Source organism: Natator depressus, chromosome 2 (genome assembly GCF_965152275.1).
Source record: "Natator depressus isolate rNatDep1 chromosome 2, rNatDep2.hap1, whole genome shotgun sequence".
NCBI classification, from domain to species: Eukaryota; Metazoa; Chordata; order Testudines; family Cheloniidae; genus Natator; species Natator depressus.
Genome location: NC_134235.1, coordinates 198,133,832 through 198,159,705, shown reverse-complemented (window position 1 = coordinate 198,159,705; position 25,874 = coordinate 198,133,832). Strand labels below are relative to the sequence as shown.

Here is a 25,874-nt window from a genome sequence, read left to right as displayed (position 1 = left end):
CTTGGAACTGCCAGTGATTGACTGAATGCTGTCACTGCTCAGAAGCATGGAAATAAATAGAAATACTTGTGAAATCTTCTAACAACAACAAAAAAGTTCATGACATTTCCCTCCATCCAACTCCTGACATATTTATCCTTCAAAAATACATTTGAAAAATATGGGAGTGATTCTCCGCTCTGCTCTGCATTCTGTATACTATAGATTTTGTGCAGTTATGCTGTCATGTAAATTACAGCAGTCTGTACAGCCTCCCGTCCTCTCTCTCTTTCAAGGAGACCTAATGACTGATGCCTCAGCAGGAAGTTGTGGTGATGGTGATTCTGTAGGTGGCACTTTCGTCTCTGAATTCATCCTGAACCAATGCCCCAGGAACAGGGCCTGAATGTTTGATTCTATAGACATGTACTGGGAAGTGGTGTGGGGCTGCATGTCCCCAGTGTGAGTGCAAGCAGGTTTTGTTCTTTAAGTCTACACCATGTCTACGTGAGCTCCCGGCCACACAGAGTTTGGTGCAGCCACAGCTGGTGCTGGTAGCTGACAGCCTGTACATAGAGCAAAGCAACACTACTCAGTAGAACATGAAGACAGTCTGACCCTGCTGAAATGACAAAAGAGTTTTAAGAAGGCAAAATATACACTTAATAGCCACAGAAAGCTCCCAAGGCACGTTACAGACTATGCCTCATCCTGCAACTGGATCCACCTCTGGCCAAGTGTAGGATGGACCTGTCTATCAAGTACATTTCACCCAAACTCTATCTCCTGCAGCCATAGGTGTCTTGCTCACTGTGGGGCACAGGGGCATCATTTGCTATGGAGATGTGGGGGTTAGTTGCCACCCCCTGCCTTTACCCCCTCCTTGCCTGCTGGTGCTGCAAAGTCTTCAGACCTGGAGGGGTTACTGTGGGGCAGGCTAGGCTGGGGCTCCTAACTGCTGCATTGTCAGTGCTGGTCCCCTCTCCACAGTGGCAGACAGGAAGAAGTGGCGTTGGCCTGGAGCTGAGTGCAGAGTGAACTGGGTCCCAATCCCTGCCCCAGGCTGGCCATTGGTAAGACACTCCTGCTGGCCTTCTCTGTTCCCTGGGAGAACACTGGCCTGCCATCTCCCTACCCTCCCTTGGGCTGGGATTGTCCTGCTTACCCCCATCGGAGCAGCCATGGCCCCCATGAGGGAGGTAGAAGTGGGGATGCTCAAACAACTTTGCCCCTCCCCCTGAATTTTTCTGAAATGATGCCCCATTTGTTACCAGATGGTCCCATTACTTTGGGGTATGCTCATTTATTAGGGTTAGTCTTCCGGGGGGGGAGGAGGGGGCGGGGAGGTTCTGTAATTCTATTAATGTACTGCCTATGTCACTTGTGTGTTCATATGGAGCTCTACTTCTCCCTTCTGCAAGTCCCCTCCCAGTGGAGCCATCCTGCAGTACGTAGGTTCCCCAGGGCTGGATTCCTCCAGCCCTAGGACTAGATGAACACACACTAACAGAGCAAGTCTGAGTGGACTGGGTCAATCACCACTCTCAAGCTGATCCCCTTGTATGTCCCTGTACTCAATGGGCTGGGTTAAGCAGCACTTTCAAGCTGTCACCCTTATGTGCCCCGGCCTCAATAGGCTGGGCTGAGCAGCACTTTCAGCCCAGCCCCTTATATGCCACAGGTTTAACACGTCGCTATCCCACCTTCACGGCGCAATTGTACTGGTAGTAACCTACCTGATGAGCAAACCCCACAGTATTTTTGGGCACTACAGGGATCTTTAGCTTAGGTAAAAGAAGCATTGCTGCAGAGTAAATGGGGGAAGCTAAAAACACAAAAGAGTAAAGTTCAGAGAGAGAGAAGCAACCAGCTTAACCATAAAAGTTATTTATTGAATAATAGTGATAACTACACAAGGAGAGCTAAACCAACATAACATACACATAACTACACAAGGAGAGCTAAACCAACATACATTATTAAAGGTTAATACCTGAGATAGAAAGGAAAACAGAGAGAGAGAGAGAAAGAAGGGGATCTCACCCACTCCATGAGGCTTGAACTGGTCAGGGTTCCCAGGTGATGGTGGTAGTTCAGGGTCCTGAGGGCAGGAGACAGGCAGAGGCCCCAGCACGATCAGTCAGGAGAAGATGGAGTCCCAGTGGAACTGATGCATAGTTTGGATCTAAGCATCAGAACACTGACTGGAGGGTGAGTAGGAATTTTTGTAGAGAAAATACAATGGTTCAAGGGAGAACACTAGATTTGTTTATGGGTAAACTGATGACTCAAGGGTTTTCTTTAAGCTAGACAATAGGAGCTGATCACTCGTGGCTATGGGTGGTGTTTTCTTCCAGGGAGCTCACAATGCAACTAGGCTGCTTCAGTATTTTGGATATCAATCAAGGATTTATTACTAGAATTGGTCTGATAATTGCTGAGCTGGGTGTGTGCAGGCATAGGTTCATTAACATCTGGAGCAGAGACTCCCATGATGCAGTGCGTCCCTGCTTTTCTGATCCTAGAGTTCAGTGCGGTTCTCTGTTCTCCATTCTGTATGCAAATTGAGATGTCTTCCTGTCCCATCTTTCATGCAGATGAGGCGAGGGGAGTTGTCTCTGTTTTCCATTCTGTGTGCTAATGGAGAGGTCTTAATCTTGTCACCCTTGTCAGGAGGGGTCTAGGTGTGTCTCCCACCCGCCCTTCATTGCTCTCTGCAAGCCTTTTCTCTGATTGGTTTTGGTTCAAGAGGAGACGGGTGGTGGGGGGTGTCTTTCATGAGTCAGACAGGCTAGATACTGTGCCCTGGTTCCCCCAAAACACAGAGCTGACTGGTATCACTGTTGGGGTGCCTTGTGTCCTTGGGGTACTCAGGAGAGCTTGTGGAGCACAGCTGTGCCTGGTCCCTGTCATGAGGGGTAAGGAAGGGGAAGAACAGAGGGAAATGAGCAAGGGGGGAGTAGAGACTAATCCTAGAGACTCATCCACCCCTGCAAGCTCCAATCCCAGCCCACCCTGAAATGCTGAAGGTGGATGGAGATGCTGTCACTTGAACAAGTTGTAAAATAACAATCCTGACCACTTGCGGTCATTAAAGCTACCACAAGCATTTTCATGACCCATAACTTAGCCATGGCTTCCTGGTTAAATTCCAACTGGTAATTATACTTTTACTCAGCTAGGAAACTCTTCAGGGAAGGGGCCATCTTGCTGTTCTAGATTTAATCTTATTTCTATTAATCCTGGAGCCCCTTCCTTAACGCCATTGCATCTTATCAACATTCTTCCTGTGACTTTCTCCATTTAGGGCTTGTGTTCATAACACTGCCTTATGGTACATGTGCTCTGTAATAAAACTCTAATATTGTGGGCAGATTAGCTGTAGAATAATAAGCTTCATTACAGCTGGCCGTGACACCAGCCTTTTGCTTTTATCAATGCATTAAGAGCTCTTCATCTGCAGTTATTACTTAAAAGAGGGCACAGCAGCAATACTGTAAGGTTGAGAAGGCACTTCCATTTATAATAAGCCTGTTCCTTTACATGTTCTGTGATTCAGTCATGGCAGAGCTCACTGCAGAATCCGCCCCATTCACACAGCACTGTGCGCCGAAACCAAAGCTTTTGTTTTTAAAAATCACATAATTCCAGCCTTTCTTTCTGTCAAGAGCCTATTAAAAAAGGTCATCCAATGTAATGCAATGCACTGATGTCTGCAGACAGCTAGAAACAGTGTTGGGCCTGATTCAGTTACTCAGTTCCTGGACTCAAGACAAGGAGGGGGGTCATAAGAGAGCCATTCAACCCCTTGTGGTAGGCCCTCTGCATTGTTCTCCATGTTCTCAACAATGGAGCTCGCATCTGCTGCCTTAAAGCAGCTTTAAGTCCACATTGTGCTGCTGGACTTACCAATGGCTGAGGATCTAGCCCAGGGTCTCTGTAAGCACCCTTTTCCCAGGTGCTTATATTTTTCTTATAACTTTGCTATCTTTCAGTTCTCTATCGAAGATCAGCGCTTTTAAAATGATCCTTTATGTTGATATTTCTCATGGATTTGGGGGATAGTGGACCATTTGGGGATGTTTGACTGTGAGTAAGGGGTGGTTTTTGTTTTGTTTTGTTTTAAACCAGTGACCATTTTTTTACGTGTTTTTAAAACCAGCTGAAAGTTGACTTTTTAAAAGTCACTTCAAAGTTGCTATAAATGTAAGCCCTACTGGAAAGCCCATTGAAGTCAATGAAAGTCTGAGTTGGTATCAGGCCCTGATCCCTCAATGCTTAGTGCTTTTGGAGAAATTTGGAGTAGAATTAACAAACTTATAACACTTAGAAAACTGCATCTCTGAAACAGCTAATATGAACCACTGTTGGGAGCCCAAAGACTCATTACAAAGATTTCCCAACCTGCTTTTAAAATCCTGGTTATGAGCCTAAATCTGATGCTAATTAGAATGATTGTATTTCTTTCATCTTGTTTTTTATTCCTGGGTCAAACAGTGTTGTCGTCAATTCTGGCAACAAACACTTTTCTTTCCAGAACACATCTCTTATCCTGCAGTCTTTGGACAGCCTAAGAGCTGTGCCTTGTGCCAGTGTTACTGAAGCAAGATGCCCTTCATTTTTCAACCAGAGTTTGAGCGTATGCCAGTGTTACATGCACAAATCTGATTTATGGCTTTAGCTAAGTGAGTGCATGTGTTTCCATCAGAGTTGACTTCAAATAGGTGTACAGATTGCCTGCCAAACATATTGGTGGGTTCATCACCAGCCTTGCCTATCATCACATGAAAACTCCTCCTGTTCCAGAACATGCTTGAGCTTAGAGTGAGTGGAGAGCCTGTGGGATTGAACCACTGACTTCAGAAGGCTTAATAGCAGGTTGTTTTTCTTCTGCAGCTCACTAGAGGATTTGGTTGTTGACTGACAATCCTGTTCCAACACAGGGTAACAATCTCTGGGTTTCTAAGACCTCTCTCTTTTTCTCTCTCTCTCCCTCTCTCATTTGGTCAGTTCTGACACTTAAAATATACCTTGTTTTCTGAAAGATTTCTACCAGTATGAAAGCAAGCCAGTAGCTCCAACTGGAAATTCCCCTGCAATTAGTCATCTATCCCAAAATGGAAGAAACTTTCAAAGTGTAACATTTGGGGTGGGGATGTTGAGGGCATTGCTTGGGAGTGGTAGGTGACTGGATGGATGTAGAAGGGCAGGAGTCTAGGAGAAGGTATGAGAGTTTCTGACAGGAGCAAAAGGAGGAACTTATCCTGCGGGTAGAGGACTGTGGGGCACAGAGGAGGGGCATAAAACTGTGCTGTCTGGTCTCAGAATGGAAAGGATGTGTGAGGGGCAGGAAGAGAGGATGGATGGAGGCAGGAACAGGAGACTGGAGCTTGGATGAAGGGGACTTGGTACTACCTTTAGGCCCTCCTGATTCTGGACTGCTCCAGGGACTGGAACAGCCCCTGGTGTAGCACAGGGTGTCTGCACTGCAATGTAAACCCAGGGTACATGGGACTTGAGTCCGCAGGCTCAGTGTTTGTAAGCCTGGGTTTGAGCATCCACACTGAATAATGACATTAGGTTTAGAATTTCTGGACCTGTGCCCCACACCTGTGCTCACATGTCCACACCGCACTATGCAGACCTGAGTCACAAGCTTCCTAGCACCCTCGCCAGCTCTAGCCATTCTAGCCCTTTGTTCATGGTGCACTGTGGGAAAACTTGACTCTCCATCCTTTAGCACTTTACAAGAAGTTGTCTCAGTCTGCCAGCATTTCCAGCTGAACCATGTTTGGGGCTACATGCTGCTGCCAGATGGAATGAGGAACATGGATAAGTCACCTTTCTGAAGAACTTGTCCTGCTTGGGCTTTCATGCTTATTTCAGGGAATGGACAGAGCATCCATGAGATACTAGTGGATGTTTCTGTGGCATTTTCTGATCTACTGAAGGCACCCCTCAGAGGCGGAGGAAGAGGAGGACAATGCAGACACGACAAGCTGATGCTACTCTGAATCTCTGTATAGCTGCTGATGTCCCCTATCTAGCCTAGTGCTTCTGGAGCAGGGCCACAAGAACAGATTGGTGGGACCTCAACCTCATGCAGACCTGGGATGAGCAGCTGTGGTTAAGGAACTTTCACATGAAGAAAGCTAGATTTCTGGAGCTTTGTGAGCAGCTTTCCCTGGCCCACCAGTGTCACAACACAAAGATGAGGTTGGCCATGCCAGCCCAGAAGTGGGTTGTTATAACCATCTCGAAGCTGGCTACCCCTGACAGCTTACAGGTCCATTGCTAACCAGTTTGGTGTTGGAAGGTTGACTGTTGTGACCGTGGCAGCAGAGGTTCCTGAGACAATCAGGAGTGATTATATCCAAATATGGTGGGGATAAACAACAGCCCTGAAGGGACTGCTGGTTTTGAGAGAATGCGGTTTCCAAACTGTGCTGGAGCCATTGATGGGACTTGTGTGCCCGTAGTTTGCCCCCTCCAGAAGCACAAGAGTTTATAAATGGCAAGGTCACTACTCCATAGTTATGCCAGTGCTTGTGGACCACAGAGGCCCATTTATGGATACCAATGTGGGTTGCATTGGAAAAGTTCATGATGCCAGGGTTTTCCACTGATTGGGAGTTTACTGGCCCTATTCTCACCAAATGAGATAGTTATTCCATTTATGACCAATCCTGACTGTTGTTCTAGGGGATCCCATGGACCCCTTTGTGCCTCGGCTTATGAAACCATATCCTGATCTCAGAGGCCCTGGCAAAAGAAGGTTCAGTTACACTAGCAGGTGTAGAATGGTGGTTGAATGTGCATTTGACAGACTGAAATCCTGCTGGCGCTGTTTACAGAACTGTTTGGAGTCCAGTGTCATCAATAGCATCCACAGGATTGTGCTTTGCTATGTTCTTTGCAATCTCTGATTCCAAAGATGGGTCACTGGCCCTTGAGTGGCCCCATGACAATAATGAATGGCTGAACTGGTACAATCTGCCAGCAAGTGTACCTGTCATAGCTGGAGAAAAATCTAGATGAGCAACAGACATCTGGAATGCTTTGTGCACCCATATTACAGTGCAAGGGAAGAGGGAGAAAGGGATGTTTGTTACTGTAAAAGTTGCTGTACAAATACATGTATGCTACAAATGGTGTGTGTGTGTGTGTGTGGTTGTCATGAATTGTGAATGAGATGACGGCTTATACAATGGGTGGGGGAAGGTTGTGTGACATGAATTATGGCTTTTCATTATGGATTGATCTGAATAGATAGATTGTGTTTGGATGCAACTTCCCGGTTATACCTTATCATGGCTTTACCTTTATTCTTTGAACTACACATTATATGAAGTGATGGTAATACACTTCTGGATTGAAATAAAACCTTTATTTGTGAACATGGCTGTACAAATAAATAAAGAATTGTCAGGCAGGCCAGTTGCCATCAGACCACCAAAAGCAGTAGTAAAATAAAAGTGCATAACACAAACGTTAAACCGTGAAATCAGTGCAAACAATTTCCCTACGTTTGCATGTCCCCTGCATCCCTGTTTCTGTGCCCTTTCTAGTGCATTTAGCTTAGACTTGGTGCCACTGCAGGGAGGTGGAAGACTGCCTGGGGTACATTTAACCTGTTGAACTAGTGTTCGGTTCCAGTTGCATGGACCACCTACCTGTGCTATTGTCTAATGCGTTTCTGGTCTGCAGTGCATGGGACTCAGTATGTGGTGCAGCAGCCTGAACTCTTGTTGCCATTAGTGCAAGCTGCCTCTCAAACAGCTCCTTCTGCTGCACTCTACCTTCCTCCTACAAGCAACATTCCTGCTCCAGAAATTGCAATGCAAGTCTCTCCTCATACGCTGCAATTCTCTCCGGGTGCTCTCCGGATGCTTTTCTACTGGCCAGGAATCCTTTTCCCATAGACAAGGGCTGGTGGCTCTGTGCTGCTCTTTACGGCCTCTGGTTTCTCAGTCTTTTCAGGCATTCCACATTCTGGAGGTCAGATCAATCCCGGAGGTTCCTGCATGGCAAAGGGACCTTCTAGTCCAAGCTAGCCATGGCAAGCCAGCTGTGTAGGGCAAGAGGTTTTCAAGCTTATGATGACTGAGCAACACACCTACTGGCGGAGTGGGCGGATGATCTACAGAGAGGGGCCTTAAAAATATGCCCTTCTCTGAAATGTGACTACTTATCTGGAGCTATCAGCACCTGGAATTGGGTCAAAATGCAAGGGGGAATCAAAATGGATTACTCCCTCCCTATGGCTTATAAAACAGACTGCGCTGCCTACATCTACCTAAGGACTACACACAAACACACTCCATAATATAGACTTGCAAAGAACTGCATAGCCTGCATCCTTTCCTCCCCCCTTCTTCCCGCCCCCCCCGCCCCAGCTTGTAATAAAAATTGCATTGGGTCATAAGCCAAAAATTCCTCCCATTCATGTATTATTAACAACACACATGGAGCCAAACATTTAATCAGTTTCCAAGTATTTCTGCTTCTGTGTCTGCTGCTGTTTCTGTGGCGGGCTGCTCCTTCAGGGTGGGGTCATCCAGGACGTGCTGCAGCTGCTCCTGTGGCAAAATTTCCTCTGGGACAGGGGTGAGCACCAGAGTCATCTTGGCAGCCTGATCCGGTGCCTATTGGCTCCCCTCTGGTGCTGTACTAGATTTTGGGGTCAGATGGTCGCCATCCTGACTGACCAGGCTGTCATGAACTGCTAGGGCCTCAGTGCTTGGCACAGTACCCAGCACCCAGTCAAATGCCGTGTAAAAGAGACGGGGTGACAGGGAGTTCCCATCCAGGGCATTCCGATGGTCGCTCTTGAGCTGCTTAATCCACTCCCTGTGCTCGTCCCTAATGCGGCCAGCTTGTCCGCTAGTTCTTTGTACATGTTATTTCTAGTTCTCTTACTAATGTCAAACATCTTATTCGCCTTGCACCAGAGATTTGCCAGAATCTGACTGTACTCCCGTAATCAAATATCTGCATGGTTGGCAAAGGACTTCTTTTTGTCAGTGCCCATGGGGCTAATGCAGGAGACAATTTGCTCTGTGTGCAGGACAGTGGTCAGAATAAAATGAAAGGGTTAAAGGTAGAGCAGCTGTACTTGACTCAGGGCGGTTGCTTCCATTTCCTGGGAGTTGATTTGCCACTCTTGGGATAGAAAGGATAGGATCACTAGGATCACTAGGCCATTGGTGGACTCTCAGGACCCAGGCCCAAGCTGCATCCATATTGCAACATGATGCATTTTGGCCCACTGGGACTCAGGGTCTGACTCTCCCCCTCCCACCTCACCCCCCAGATGGTCCTTAGGACCTGGATCCTGAGGACTTACTGGTCCAAATCAGACAGCTTTTTGTTTAAACAGAAATAGGTTTCGGGCTTGAGCCTGAGCCTGGGTTTACATTGCAGTGTAGACATACCCTTAGATATCTCTGGTGACCTAAGTTATGGCAGCCTCTCCAAGCTGCCTATGGGGAGCAGCACTGCACAGAACCTCTTCAGCACTGTGTGCTGTGGCCCCAACCCTGGCAAGTCCCCAATGCCAGGGCGTTTCAAGGGGCTTTCAAGAGATTTAAAGCTCTGTCTGCAATGCTTGCACCAGAGAAATCCCACCATCCCCCTTGATGCACACTGGGCTTTTAGGGATCCTTTACCACACTCTAGCACTTTCATGTGGCATAAATAGGCTGGAGCAGAGTCAAGGATCGTAGAATTGAATATAGGTGTATATGAAATCTATATAAATACAATTAAGAACTAAAAAATAGCAAAAATAAATGTGATGGACATGGCATAATAACATGTAAAGGTAGAAAGGATGGTTACTAATCTATTCCACAGGGGAAGTCATCCTTAAAGACCCATTTCTCCCATGCTGCCAGCAGTGAAGCTAATTAAACTTCTTAAGTTATCTCTGTCCATTCCCCTCTTTCCCCTAAACACCATCTATCTTTTTGTCTGTCCTTAGACTCTGAGTTCTTGAGGGAAGAACCTTCCCTTTTTGAACATATGCAAGTTCTCGGCATATAATGGGAGCTACCACAAACAAATACTAAATAATAATGACTGGGGCTGGTCCAATTTTTAGTGTTGAAAGAATTTCGGCTGAAAAAAATACGTTTTAAGTTTAAATTGAATTTTTTTGGTAGGAAAATGTCAGTTCCAATTAAAATAAGTTTTTCGGCAGGAAATTTTGAAACCAAAAGTTGAAAACAATTTCCCCCATTCCGAAGGGCATGGAAAAACCAAAATTTTCCCGACAACAAAATTGAAAATGAAGGTTTTTTTTTTCTTTTTTTCAAAATTTCTCATTAGAAAAATTTGGTTTTCTAAACCGCTGTAATTATACTACTTTGTACGAACCCCGTTGTATCACATGCCGCGGATAATATGCAAACTTACTGTTTGGATCCAATATGAAGCCCAAGGTACAGAAAATTGGCCTCTGCAGCTTCTGGTGGTGTTTAGGGGGCAGAGAGCTAACTGATGGGAAGCTCTCCACTTCCTGGACACCCCTGCAACTCAGTGCCAAAGAATTAGTGGGGAAGGGATCGTAGCTTTTGCAGCAGGCTAGGTTTCTCTCTGGTTGAATCAGTCACACTGTTGCGGTGTCAGCATCTGTAGGCTTCCAGGACAGTCGTGGCTTTTTTGGCCTCCAATATTTTGTGCTGGATTGGGACCATCAACTGAAGTCTGGGCATAAAATAGGAAGTTGTTTTCATCTGGCCTGGGACAATAGTTATCCATCGTACCATCCGTCGTACAGTCCATCCAAGTGCCAGTCACTATCTGTTTTATTAACTCCTATAAAGAACTTAGGTTTGGCTTCCTTTGAACTAAGCTGGGGTTTCATTTGATTTCAACTGCATAGCCATCTCCGTGTAAAGATGAGGCAGGACTAGTTCCATGCCAAGAAGCAGCCCACCCTTGCTGGAGACAAGAAAACAAACATTTTAACAGTATAATCAATCTTATGGAGCAGATGGATGTAGTAATTAGAGCAAAAACAATTTTGCCAAGACTATTAAAATTTCTCCAGTCTATCAGAAAGAGGGTGTTGCCACTGGTCAATAATTTTCTCATTATTGCAAAAACATTATTACTCGTTGACTAGTTTGTGGGAAATAGAAAAATTATTTTTGGCTTTCTGACTTTGTTTACAACAATGAGACTGAGACTTGCAACCCAAAGGCTTAAAAAAAGTATGCATTTTTCTTGAATTCAAGGTGTCTTAAGCCATAAAATAATGCAGTATTGGTAGAGTGTTTTTTTCATTGTGCTCCTCCGCATGCTGTTTGGATGCATATTACAAAACTTAAAACAAACTGTTGCCAACCAGTCAGCTTCACCCATTTTTCTCCCACTCATGCGCATTGATAAGTATCATAGCTATGGGCCCAAATTTTTAAAAGGCCGGAAACCACTTCTACTTAGAAGCTGATATACCAGCTGAATAATGAACTGGCAAATCGTAATGAGACATGGGTGGAATTTTGGAATTAAAAAAATAAATTACACAAAGAAGAAAGATATATTAGGGCCCACAGTTATACAGGAGTATTATAGATTCCAGATATCCGTTTATTTTGTATCATAATGACACTATATAAATCCATCATAAGCTCAAACCTTGAATATTGCACACAGGTATGGCCACCCCATCTCAAAAATAATATATTAGAATTGGAAACAGTAATATTAGAATTGGAAAAAGTACAGAGAAGGGCAGCAAAAATGATTAGGGGTATGGAACAGCTGCCATATGAGGAGAGATTAAAAAGACTGAGACTGTTCATCTTAGAAAAGAGAGGACTATGAGGGGGATATGAGAGAGGTCTATAAAATCATGAATAGTGTGGAGAAAATGAATAAGGAAGCATTGTTTATTCCTTCCCCTAACATAAAAGCCAGGGGTCACCCAATGAAATTAATAGGCATCAAGTTTAACACAAACAAAAGGAAGTACTTCTTCACACAACGCACAGTCAACCTGTGGAATTTGTTGCCAAGGAATGTTGTAAAGGCCAAAAATATAATTGGTTCAAAAAAGAATTTAGGTAAGTTCATGGGGGATAGGTCCATCAATGGTTATTAGCCAAGATGGTCAGGGATGCAACCCCATGCTCTGGGTGACCCTAAGCCTCCAACTGCCAGAAACTGGGACTGGACAACAGGGGATGGCTCATGCAATAATTGATTTTTTGTTCATTCCCTTTGAAGCATCTGGCACCGGCCACACTATCAGTAGACAGGATACTCAGTGAGATGGATCATTGGTTTGACCTAGTGTTGCTGTTCTTATTTATTTATATTTTCCTTTGTTTTTCCCCCTTCTCCTTACTTCATTCTGTTTCTTTTTCTGCCATCCTTCCAATTCCAATGAATTCCTTTCCAATCTGTATGTGTTATTTCTATTGTGGTTTTGCTGTTTTATTATTGTATATTTCAATTTTTGTGCCTGTATACACGTGCAGTGGTACAAAGACATAAAGGATATGTATAACAGCAAGCATGTGGCACGTGTGTTCTCCTTGTAAGGGTGCTCATCCAGGTACTGTAGTGTCCTTGAGGTAATTTTAAGTGAGGGCAGCAATTTAAGATAACCTACCACAGTCCTCTCCTTCCTCAAACAATTTCCCACTCTACAGTTATAATTCCGCACACTTTCAACTGCCTGGGGGAAAAAACAGATAAGCCCATTTATTTCTTGCATTTTAGCCTAACAAATCACCCAAGTGAGGCTCTGGCAGATCACAAGAAGGGGCAAACTCCAGACTGAGGGACCGCACCATTGGGAATTCCCTGCTGTCCACTGCTAGGAGTTCAATGACAGTGGCAGAGAGCAAGAGTATGCAAATAAACAGCAACTGCTACAGTGGTCTGCAGGGGACAGAGCAGGTGCCTCAACTAGCCAACCAATTCAGGGCTTCGTGTGTAGTGGATATATATGTATGTGTACTGCATATTGTAAACAACCTGTTAGCAGTGATGAAACAAATCGAATGTCATGGCTATGGCACAAGATGGCTATGACTTCAGAGCCATACAATATAACGCACCAGATTTGCGTGTGCTTGGTGCAGAACCAGAGGGACTGGGGCAAAGTGGCCTCAAGGCATTTTTGCACAGCCTTGATCCCAGGGCCAGTTAAGGACTAGGCCAGTCCCTGGCACGAGTTAGAACAGTGCGGAGGTTGCTCGAATTTTTCATTGGCTGCCCATGACCCTTAGTGGGGCTATTCCAGCTGCTAAGGATCAGCTGAATGCGTCCTGGCCGCTCCCCTTTTCCCTAGACACAACTCCTGTGTTGGGAGATTAGAGGTGGTGGCACAGTGCATATGGAACATGGAAAAAGGTGGAGAGATGTAGCTGAATCTTAATCCTTGTCAGTATAAATACTAATTATTTGGATTACAGCAGCACATTTGCACCAGTGTTTTCTTTAAAGGGTTTATAACAGATGAAAGTTTGCTTTGAGTTGAAATATGGCATGCCAGGACTCAGAGCAGGTGCACAGTTTTGTTGCCATTCTTAGAAATGAATCATTTTGTCAATATTTTTTGTTGCTTTCAGAAAAAAATGCAGGTATGTAATTAAAATAGTTTCCGAAACAGAATGCAAAAAATACTTATTTACTCATTGAACAGTAACAGCTCTCTCTTTCAGGTAAACCACACATGGATTTACAGTTAGTACAAGGGACACGTTTATTAAATTGTAGCTAGACTGCAATTCTTCCAAAGGAGAGAGATGGAATGGCACTAGCTTCTACAGTGCAGGGCACCCGAGCAATATCTACAGTAAACTGCAGGAGCCTGTCACATAAACTATAATATTACCATATTATTTCTTATCCAATAGTCTGTATGTAATCAATCATTTAAAAGACTACATTCAACTAATGTTAAAGTTATGACACAGTGACTGTCCAGGGCCCATTTTAAGAGGGAGAGAGAAAAATGTGGCAGCTCTAGAACTGGTCTGTTTCTCTGACAATTTTCAAGAAAGAAAACTCATCGTTTGAATCTGTTTTTCATTAACTAACTTAATGTTAGTTGTCAACAGGAAAGGGAAGGGGCTACTCTCTCCTCCCCAAATTTAGTTTGTTTGGGTTTTGTGGGCCAAAAAAGGGGGAAATGTTAACAAAAACAAAAGTTTTCATTTCAGCCCAAAAGCTATTCTTTGACGAAAAAATTCAGCCAGTTGTAGGTGGGAGCAGTCTCTCTAGCAGGGTTAGGAGGGCAGTTTTGAAAGGTATTCCTACATATTGGTTTGACTAGGAGCATTTGCAGTGAAGAGTTGTAGGAACTGAAGTTCTGATGAACCTGCCTGTAGGAATGCAGGATTCTCTGTCCAAAAGCCTCTTTGTGTGTGTGGAAAGAAGCCTTGTTCGGTGTTGGAGTTGTCCTACATCTTATTTTGTACCGTACTGAGTGTACTTGTGTTCTAAAAATGTCCTTTCCCCTCACAAATGTATCATATAGAGACTGTATCTACACCTAGATGCTTTGTAACCATTTTCACAACTGCCAGCTGGTGCAACTTACAGCAGGCCCCAGGTTGCACAAACTCATGCCAGGGTTGGGGCAAAGAATCAGGGAGCTGTAACTGGTTATTGGGTTTCAACCTCACCTTCTTTACCTTTCTGGGGCTGTCCTGGGAGTCTGGGAGGGAGGAGTGCCAGCTGGGTGAGTTTTAAGCAGGAGGCAGTGATAGACTCACATTCACAAGAGCAAGAAAACGCAGAGTTAGAGCTCAAACCATTCTGCCCTGTTATAATGTGATGATGTAACCCATGAAGGGCAATATTATGTGGGAGATGGTGGGAGAGACAGTTTCCTCCCCTGCTTGCACTCCTGAAAGGGCCTGGAACAATCTGCATTCATGCAATCAAAGACAGTGCAAAGCTGGTACCAGCCTATCCAAAATAAATGGGGAAGGAGCAGGGCAAGCATAGGACTTAGGCCCCATTTCTGAGCCCCAGGTCCTAGAGCAGGCTGTAGCAGTGGTTGCCCACTCCGCAGCAGAGCTCCAGAAAGGTGACACCAGCCTGTGCGCTTGTCTACATGTGGATGCTACATCAGATTAGTTTGTTTGCTCTAAGTGCAGTGAATTAACTGCAGCGAACTGAAGTACGACTACACCACGTTGGATAAAAGTTGGATTAAAGTACTTTCCTCGTTAGGCATTGTGTAGTCCAAATCACTTTTTCTAGATCAGCCACTACAGTAAACATGCCGGCCATGCAATGTGTTTGAATGTTAAACTCTATAGTGCTGACGTCTTGAGCAAAGTGGGGGAAGATCCCTGGGGAAGAGGAAGAACAAGCTCTGGAAAGAGGGTTTGGAGGCGGCAACCGTGGCTGATGGTTGTGGGATTTGATACTGTAGGGAAAGAAAACTTCATAGCCTTACATCTGTGGTACAAACAGCACTTTGAGCATGCTAGAGGACAGGGAAGCAGGTTAAAAGCTGAGCAGGCAGAGAAGATCCTAGCTCCACTCAACATGGAAACAGACAGTGGATAACCAGAAACAAGTGATTTAACCCCCCTCTCCCCCCATACAGTTGTATTTAACACAGAACATAATCCTGGTACAGCTCTGCGGTAATTTCAGGCTGGCTGCTAGTAGCGCTAACCTCCACTGCAGTTTCAGTATGGCTGTCCGCATGGGGTTCTTGTATAATCTCTGAATCGGGTGGGTCGTACGGTTCTTGGCTGCCCAGAAAAACCTCCTTTTGTGTGGTCCCCGTGATATGTGGGCCAAGTTCGCTTTCCATGAGAGTCAAGGGGGCTCGCTGGAAAACTGTCACTTGCAAAAATGCAGTCCAGTTCCTCATAGTATGGGCTACTAGTGGGATCATTACTGGAGGTCCTGTTCTCCTCCCATGTCTTCAGGTATTTCTGCCAGAGCTCCTTTGCTTTGACTCTGCACAGGCATGGCTCAGGGAGGGATCCTCATCTTCATTTGCTCTGACAGGGTTTTGTAGATGTCTGCATTACTGTGACTCTTCTGGAGATGAGATTGGATGTGCAGCTCTCCAGAGAGGGCAGTCAAGTCCGGGTCCATGCAGAAGCAAAGCACGCATATCTACTCTAATGGCTATGTGATTCCAGGTGTGTGAACTCATGGCTATGATTGACTGACTGCCAACACTTTATCAGCAATGTGACAAGAGTGCCCTGGAGCAGCTGAGACTACACAAGTACAGACAGGCTGATACAGATGTGAAGCAGCGCAGTATGGGATAGTTGTAGGAGGACTGCCAGCGGTGGAGTAGTGAGGAATAGGTTCACATAAACTCTAAAGTGAACAAACTCCCTGCAAAGTTCCTGTTCCAAGGGAGATTACTGACTGTGACCTAAGACACCAAATAACTGGCTTTAAAAAAAGGTTGAGTGCATGCAAGTTAGTTTAAGATGAACAACCTGAAGTTACCCTGATGTAACATCCCTGTGTAGAAAAGCTCTTAGTGTGTCTAGTCTAATGACCCTTCCACTATGGGCATGTGAGGCATAGCATAATATTAAGTAAAATGATGCAGCGCAAAGTCTCTGCAATACTTGGACATACTAGGGTGTGTTGTATATGCTAAATAACCTTCAACACTGGATGATCGAGTAGGACCTTCTGGGCCCCCGACTTACAGTGACTGCTGTTAAGTGTGGGAATCTCATAGCAGAAAGGAAGGTTGCTAGCAGTGTTTGATACTTGCCCAGTGCACAATCTTGGCATTAATTCAGAATTTCACTATCTAAATCAGGCTCTCCATTGAGCTGGGAGCTTTCCTTTCCCTTTGTCATGCCCTCCTAGTTCAAGAAAGAAATTCAGCAGAGAACCTTATTGAAAAACCCTATTGTTTTTAATTATTTCCTGCATCTTCTCTCAAAACTTAAAAAAGCAGCTCTTCAAACACAACTTTAGAAATCCAGTATGATAAGAAAGGGAGGCCTTAACTTGGTAATGAGCCTTCAGTATTTGTGACTGTGAACACTGATTGACCAAAGTCATATTGTTTGGATTTGGAGCCTTTTGTGTTACATCACAGCCATATAGCAAGTCCAAGGGCATGCACACCTGGGACTATATCACAAACATGTAAATCCTACCCTGTAGCATAGGGAAAAGTGGGGGAAAAGGCAGTAATAATATTCCATTTTCTGCCCTCCTTTTTATTGCCCTTTTTTTTTTTTTTTTTTTAAGTCAATGCTCAGCTTTTGCTTTGTAGCTAAAGCCCTTAGTCTTATCAATCTCCCTTCTCTCCTGCCTACTGTGTTTTGCAGGCATTTGGCCTTCTTTACAGCTTAAATGTTATTCACAATAAACATTTTTCTTAGTATATTTTAATGATACAACATCCGAGCCATAGTTGTATCATTGCTAAGCTTTAAAGATCAACTTTAGTTCCAAAGCCCAACTGGGACTGTTTCAGTGCTCCCAATTCAGTTTCTTAATAGTACTTTGACCTTAAAGCAGCTCAGTTACTTGAAAGATACATCAGCTGGGCTTGGGGGGGGGGGGGGGGAAGAGGACAAAGGTAATGGGGAAAAGGCAGTGCAGTTGTAAACAAGCACTTACAAAAGCAGCATATAGAAAACCCAAAAGGAGAATTTATTCGCAATAGGAGGGAAAAGCAGTTTATAAACTTGATGGTATTTGCTCTTATCCTGCTATTTTGAGGTGTGGTATCTGCTGCCTAAACCAGGGCATTAGAAATACGTACATAGTAATTTATAGAGTGCCAGGATATATGTTCCATAAACAACTGCCCCTCCCATCCCAACACCACACCACAACATTTTAAATGATGCAGCCATACGCAGCCGTTACTGGTACACTTCACAGGCAGATGAAGGCAGCTGATGTCACCCTTCACACTAATATGCTCAGGACCTGATTCTCCTCAGACTAAGTCAAGTCCATTGATTTAGCTAGTTATTCCTGATTTACACCAGTGAAAGGCCCTATCCACACTAGGGATTTGTCCTTATGCCAGCCAGCTGTGTAGGGATTTGAACTAGTAAAGCTTGCCCCTCCTTGAAACCAGGGGGAGCTCCACTGTGCAAACAGTGGCTTCCTTGGTCTGCAGCTAGACTGATTGTGCTGTCACTGAGGGGAGTGGCCACAATGATAGCAACTGGCAGCCAGCAATCAGGACCCTAAAGGGAGCACCAGGAGACCAGGAATGCACACATTCTTGTGTCCGACTCATTTTAAGCATGCAGAGCAAAAAAACCTGTTTTGCTATCTACCCTGTCTCTCCTTAAAGAATCTAATATTGTTATAGGGGGAAATTTTCACAGACACAAATGACTGACTGCCAGTTGTAGCTTGGCAAATTATAATGGGGAAGATTTCCAAAGTTTTAGTTATTCTAGAATGATTACATTGAGTTTGCAAACTCATGTTAAAAATGGAACTCACTGGGGTTTTTGGACTTTTTGTTTTGTTAGGCTAATGAACTATGTAGTATTGTTCTTCAGCTGTGGAGTTTGATCTCACCTCCCCAGTACAGATCGTACAAGCCTAGGCATCAATTCAATGCCTATTAGTTATTACGGCTCTAACAACCACCTTATTAATGATCATTAAAACTGCTTTTGCCTAGTAAGGGATTGTTCTACACAAAGACCATTTTTCCTATTTATTTTGTGACTATTTAATGTTAATACCTAAGTGTAAGGAACAGTGTTAGCATAATTCAAGTACTATAAAATAAAACCAGCTGCATCCATTATACGTGCATTACTGCCAGGAATTGTACATATGTTTTTGCCTGATAGCCTCTTGACTCAATAATATCCTGCTATCTCTGCTGGGCAGGCAAGTTTTTAACCAAGAAAAGACAGGTTATGATTTTCATAATCAGACTGTGTTTCTTTTTAAAGTATGTTATCCAAATTCAAATTTTAAGAAGGTCATCTTAAAAAAGTGTTTTGTGATCTTAACAATTGAAAAAAAGTCATCTTCGAAGTGGTGGCAAGAAGGTACAACATGCACTTAGAGCAGAGATATTTCTTTAGGATATACACATAAGCAGACAAACCCTGCCATATCATACCATACAAACAATTTTAATTGTGTAGTTACAGTCAATAACCACTCCTAGTCAGAACATTTCTGCATAAAGAAAATTGTGATACACTTATAAAAACAGCCAGCTGTAACAAAATAACTGGTGTTTTCATAGCAATAAACTCATAAAAAAGAAATACACCTTTATACAGAAAATTTATACAGCTGTAGCTTTAAAATTGATTGTAAACCAAAGGAAGACACATTGCAAACATCAATTATTTTCACATTAATTGCATAAGTTTCTAAGGTGATCTATTAGTTTTATTTACCTAAGCTTATTTGCATGATAGTAAAAATTGCATACAACAATAAGAGTGAAGCTTATAGTATGAATTGCTTGGATAACATAGAGCACTTTTTATAGGCAACTGTGTAAAGCACATTTTCTCTATTTAAAACTTTTAAGACACTTTGTTTTACTGCCCATCAAAATACATTTATAAATAGAAAAAAAATCAGTATGATAACAAGAGAAGCAATATTACATTTAACGGAAACTTCCCAAAAAATTAATTACAACATGACGCTGCAGGATCTACAAATAAATAAAGACTAAATTGTGTTTCACATTTTCTTTTCATTTTTTTAAAATCATATAACAATGAGAATAGAAAAAAAATACAGTGACCTTTATTTCCAAAACAAAAACAAATCTGAATTACGGCAGTGCCATATAATACAAGGCATTTGTTGGCATATGTTATCTTTAAACTGCATTCCACAGTCTATAGTTCTTTTGTAACATACAATAGACCAAGAGTAACAAAACTCTTTTTTTTTAAATAAACGTGAGTTTCCAAAGACCAAGTGTGGAGTGTTACAGTAATAATTAAAAAAAAAAAAAAAAGAGAAACAAATCACAAAGGTTGTAATGCTTGTCTGAAGGCTCCAGAATCAAAATCACTGGTATCATGCTTATTGGGTACACCACAGTGTAGCCAGTGAACACAAATTAATATCAAACAATCCTCAACGCTTCATCTGTAGCTGCAAAGCAGTTTGTAAAACAGAGTAAAACATCTAGTGCAGTCTGCATTATTCTTTTCTTTTCCCCCCCAACTTTTGTGCAAGTTTTGGAAGATTCATTGACCAAACAATGAATAAGAGAGGTTTCTGACACAATGCAAGATGGAATTTTCGTTTCATTATTAAATACCAGTGGCACTGTTGAATGAAAATAATACTTTTCAGATCAGTCTTTCAATTCAGCATTAATCTCTGTGTTCCCTTCTACTGATAATTCTTCTTCTAGTTTCACTGAAAAAAGTGTGTTTGCATTTTTGTCTTGGATGTTATCTTCTAAATCCTTAAGCAACTCTTCCTCCTTGTATTCTGCAACATCCACCTCCAGCCCGGAATTGTCCTTCAGCTTCCCATGGTGCTTGAGATAATATCGCTGGTTCTGAAAGAACTTGATAATGGTGTACTTGGGTAGGTCAAGCTGAGCCGAGAGAGTCTGGATTGCTTCTTCGTCCGGATATAGGCCTACGTCTTGTATGAAACTCTGTAGGATTCCCAGGGCTTCAACAGAAATCTTTGTTCGTGGTCGGGGTTTCTGACGATTTTCATCCTCTGATTCAGCTGGTGATGCCACTGTTGGTTGCCTTGGTGGTAGTCTGGGACCTGGCTGCTGTTGCTGCTGCTGCTGCTGGAAGACAAAGTAAATCATTTGGTAAATGTATTTTTGCTGATATTTTTATCCTACCCCACAAATCCAGATATCGAAGTATAATTTGTCAAGTTAAAAAGAAAGGCCCTGGAGATTTGAAAAAAGACTTACTACTGCCCAATGAGTCAGAATTAAAATACAAATTAGTTCCCCTCTCTGTGAACGGGTGGTGGGAGAAGGGGAGGAATATTGGTAAAATACTCAGGTCTTGTCTAGATTACGATTTGACGATATGGTGGTAGGACATGTTAGGTAACACTTTCTAACTAACATTTAAAGAGTCAAGTGCAGACGAGGCACGCTAACTTGAATGTGTGTTAACTGGCAGAGTTAAAGCCTAGAGGTGGGCCTAGGATTTAACATGTTCGAGTCTACACTAGACTTGAAAATGTGTTAGCTAATATATTCTCTCTTATTCTGACATGGCATTTTAAAATCCTAGTCTAGACAAAGACAAAAAAATAAAAAAAATAAATAATCAGGAGCTTGGAATTCCTCATTTCTAATCATCACCCTGACAGTACCTTTTTGTGTGACCTTGGGAAGGTCACTTAACCTGCCTGTGTTCCAATATCCCAACATACAAACTGGGAATAAACATACATACTTACCTCAATTGAGTTAATATTTATACAGTACTAAGATACAAAATGCTAAATAAGTTGCATTATTATTACTAGAAGTGAACATCCAGCATTCCAAAATGTCAAGCAATAAAATGACCCAGGATGCACATCACAGAGGAATATGACAAAGCAAATCATGATGTAAATAATTAACTAGAGTTTAAAATGAAGGTTTGGAAGCAAGGAATTCAAAGACATTTTAAAAAGGTGATGCACTGAGCCCTAGGGACAGAAATGTTTTTCTCATCACCGGCTGGAGCACAGCACATTATAAGATCATGTTTAAATCAAAAGTGAATTTGTTAGCTACTGCTTTGGCTGAGAATTATGTTCCTTTACAGCACAAAAAGAATGGTTTAATAAGATATTTTGGATCAGCAAATTTCTTGTCATATGGTGCAATTTAAATAAAGTAATACTTATTGTTTTAAAAAATGAACACTAGATAGATCTAGATTTTCTCTAATAGAATATTTTAATTGTTCTTATATAATGGTAAATTTAGATACAGACAGTGGTGAGCTGGAGCCGGCTCGCACAAACCGGTTGTTAACCCGCTTCCCTGCAGGGGGCGCTGAGGCTTTGATTGGCTCCAGCTGAGAAGTGATGTAATTCCTCCTCCAGCCGCCAGGGATGCTGAGCTGCGGGAGCCATGTGGGCTGCCACCTGGCCCTGGGCACGAGCCCTGGTGCTGCTGCTGCTCCCCTGGCCCTGGGGCTCCCGCTGCTGCCTGGTGGGTCCCCGGCTGCTCTGCTGGGCCTGGGCTGCGTCCTGCTACTTGGGCTGCTCTGAGCTGCTCTGCCCATGAGTGCCTGCAGCCAGCCCCTGCTGCACCCCCTGCCCTGTATCCAGCCAACCCGTCTCCATCCACCCCCGCACCCCCTGCCCGCAGCCAACCCCTGCTGCATGCACCCCCACCTTGCCCGCAGTCAGCCCCTGCCGCGCCCCCGCCCTGTCCACAGCCAGCCCGTCTCCAGCCACTCCCGCACCCCCTGCCCGCAGTCAGCCCCTGCCACACGCACCCCCTGCCCTGCCTGCAGCCAGCCCCGCACCCTCCTGTCTCCAGTCAGCTCTGTACCCCCTGCCTCCAGCTAGCCCTGGCCCATGCCCCACGTCCACTGGTACCTGCAGTTCCCAGGGCAGTAACCCTGCACACCTGCTTCAATGAGGAGGGCAGGGAGCAGCTGGGACCCACACATGTGCACACCTTAAGGTGACCAGACAGCAAGTGTGAAAAATCAGGACAGGGGGTGGGGGGGTAATAGGAGCCTATATAAGAAAAAGACCCCAAAATCGGGACTGTCCCTATAAAATCGGGACATCTGGTCACCCTAGCACACCCCCATGGAGTAGCGGGGACCCACACATGTGAAACGGAGCTCATTTCTAGTTCAGGTCCATCTTTTTAAAAAAGAACTTTAGGTAGGGTTAACATACACCCGTATTTTCCTGGACATGCCCGGCTTTTTGGTTCTTAAATCGCAGGGAAATACGGACGTATGGTAACCCTACTGGTACAAAAAATACATACTGTGGCACATCCCTTAAATCAGAACTTTTTATAGGGAACCAGTTGTTAAGATTTTGGCAGCTCATCACTGGATACAGATACTATAATTATGGCCCCAGTCCTGCTAATATTTATGCACATCCTTATCTTTATGCACTGCAAGTAGTCCCATTCTTGCCTTAAGTCCCAAATAGATGTATGCCCCTACTCAAAGTGCTTAACTTTATGCATGTACTTAAGTCTTTGCAGGATTAGGGCTTTTCAGAGTTAGCACATATATTAATTACACAATTGATGCATCTACAAACAATTACAGTATATAAAAAATTCCCTACCATACTGTAAATACAAATTCAAAATACCCAATCTTGCAACCCTTATTCACACAAGTAGTCAGACTGATATAGTATAATGCAACTACTCGTGTGAGTAACATTTGGAAGATGAAGGACATAATTTTTATCAACAAAGCATGCCAATCTGAGAAAGCAGCGTAATATTAGAATATTTATACTGTGCATAAGCTTTTCCTTTTATCCCCCTAAGAAGTAATGTTATTAAAAACAATGTACATTTTCAAACAAATGCTGCTTTACTACTTAATACAGATATTTCTCTCTCTTTTTTGCTAAATCAAACAGTAAGTTTCCAGGCTTTCACAATTATTTTAGTACTCAATATCCTAAGGGATTTTCTTGTTCAGTTTGTTTTATCTTTAATACACACTCATGTTGTTTCTGGCTGCTGGATAACTCCATTCTTTGTAGATTTGTAAATATTTTTCCATATTGGAAATACAAGTGATCCACTAAGCCTCAGTGGAGGTTGGGAACTCTGAATGCTGTGGGTATTTTCTGCCCTTTGGGGCAGCAGTTAAAGGCTGATCTCAGATCTTTGAACTGACAAAGCTATTTAATTCCTTTTTGTTAAACGGACGCATATTGGAACTATTCTACTACATTTTGTGTGATATTCTATCTGGTTCATGTGTTGGGATGCAGTGGAGCAGAGGGAAAACTACCTCCCCAGGTGAATATTGAGGCCTACCATGGCTAGTTCAATGAGCGTATCTTTTCTAAGTATATAGATAAGCTGTTTCTCGGTTATCTGGGAGTGGGTCCTGAAACCCTCTCCCTGACACATTTAACTCGTGCCAGCTCACCTGAGGAGCAGCACCCAGCCAAGGTCCAGTGGTCAGCAGGCCTGGTAAGAAAGCGCCTCTATGCTCTCCTTTCACAAGGGTGGTGGGAGAGGGGCTCTAAAGGAAAAACAAACAAACATTGACTCATCCCAAGTTTCAACTGGGAGTAAATGGGATGAGGAATTAGGTCTGGTCCCCCTCCCTCCATTTCTGCTTGAAGTGAACCATTGCTGCTGAGTATTTGAGTCTATGGTACTTGGATTTTAAAAGACACCACTTAAAAATATCAGTTCCTTCCACTTTGTAGGTTATGTAAGTATCACAACTGAACAGAGAGTAATGCCATCTTTCTAATTCTGACCTCTAACGAAACTATGTGAAACTAGCTAAGGATGTCTAAGATAAGTAATCAATTATTCCTCCTCCAATCAGATACATTTGACCCATCAGGTCTATGTAAGTAAGTTTGAATATGTTCACACTCTCCTTTTAATTGTGAAGGAAGATAGCAGTGCACTATTATCTTTTACTGAGAAACCTCTGTTTAGTCTGGCAGGAAGAAAAGAAACACTGATTTCCTTTGCTGCATTTAAAGCTTTATTTACTTAGTGCTATATTGGATTGGCCAAGGTAAACTAACCTGAATCTGCTCTGCTGGAACATGGATAATGTGGGAAGGTCTGTCACCATGGTGATGAACTGCATTGCTTTCTTGTTCATAAATGGCATCTCGTTCAGGCTGAGGAAGACTGAGGAACCTTCGGATCATTGAAAGATTCTCCCATAGGGTCCTGTTTTCTGGTGAGGGATCTTCCTTCCAACGTAACAGTTCACAAAGCCACCCCTTGAAGATAACATCAAAGTATCATTTAATAAGGGATAGATTTTACTCTCATTTACATTTCCTTTGGAGTGAATGGGGTTTTACAGGGACAAACAAGGGCTGAATTTGTACTTTTACATTGCCTCATTTCCCTCCCCGCCACTTTTCTTTGTCAGAAATTACTTTCGTTTTAAATTCTGGAGGCCTCTCCTGAAATCTAAAGTAAATACTAAATGTGTCAAGAGTCTGTTATATTATTTTACAATCACAAAATAGGAATTTTTTGCATAACATGTTTTCAGTAGTTTCACATACTTGCTATATATTAACAAACAAATTGATCAAGGCAGTATCCCTTACATACTCCAAATATATAGTTAGTGTTCTGTTTCATCTAACTCCAGTATGTTCTTTCTTCTGTTTATTTTCTTTTATGTAAGCCAATATCCATCTCAGGGTATTAAGAATGTATTTTAGTAGCTAGTAGATGTCTTCTGGCTGCTGCTTCTTATTTCTTCCCCCCCCGAATTCTAGTATGATAATTTTTCTTATTCAGAGTAAAAATACTTCAAAAATATCTCGTCTGTAGTTCTGCCTCATGTAAATTGTTATGATAAAGGAGTTCCATAATGTCCTTTTAAAAGAAAGGAATCCTTTGAGTAGACATTAAGTTATATGTTCTTCCTCATTGCTACATACAGAGGTGGCTTTGCAGGTGAACTTACTCCATATGATAACTTTATCTATTTCAGATCCTTTCCCTTTAAAATAGACTTTAAAATCAGATTCACAAGTTTATTTGATATTGTGGATTTAAAAGGGGATATGTTCATAGGTATGCACAGGAACATGCCCTTTACACCATTTCCAGATTATAGCAAATTATCTAAGAATGCACCCACTCCAACTCAGACATGTTCTAGGCAAACAGACTAAATGTATGACAAAAGACTGTCCCATGAGAAATGTAGCAATTGCTAATTTGCTTCAAAGACAGACATACAGTTTTATCTTGAACGTTTAGCAACTGGTTT

General features: G+C 43.0%; 1 protein-coding gene across 10 annotated transcripts in view; it reads right to left on the bottom strand.

The window, feature by feature from the left end:
- Positions 1–20,124: 20,124 nt before the first annotated feature.
- SATB1 (SATB homeobox 1) overlaps positions 20,125–25,874 on the bottom strand; it is a 106,693-nt gene continuing 100,943 nt past the window's right edge. For 7 of the 10 annotated variants that reach the window (XM_074945679.1, XM_074945681.1, XM_074945682.1 and 4 more), the window contains 3 exons: positions 24,658–24,861; positions 24,039–24,134; positions 20,125–20,719 (listed from right to left, as the gene is read on the bottom strand). In XM_074945679.1, the coding sequence (XP_074801780.1) occupies positions 20,264–20,719; positions 24,039–24,134; positions 24,658–24,861 (756 nt within the window). In that variant the 3' untranslated portion in view covers positions 20,125–20,263. The remainder of the gene's footprint in view (positions 20,720–24,038; positions 24,135–24,657; positions 24,862–25,874) is intronic. The other 3 variants (XM_074945683.1, XM_074945684.1, XM_074945685.1) reach the window with 3 other exon arrangements.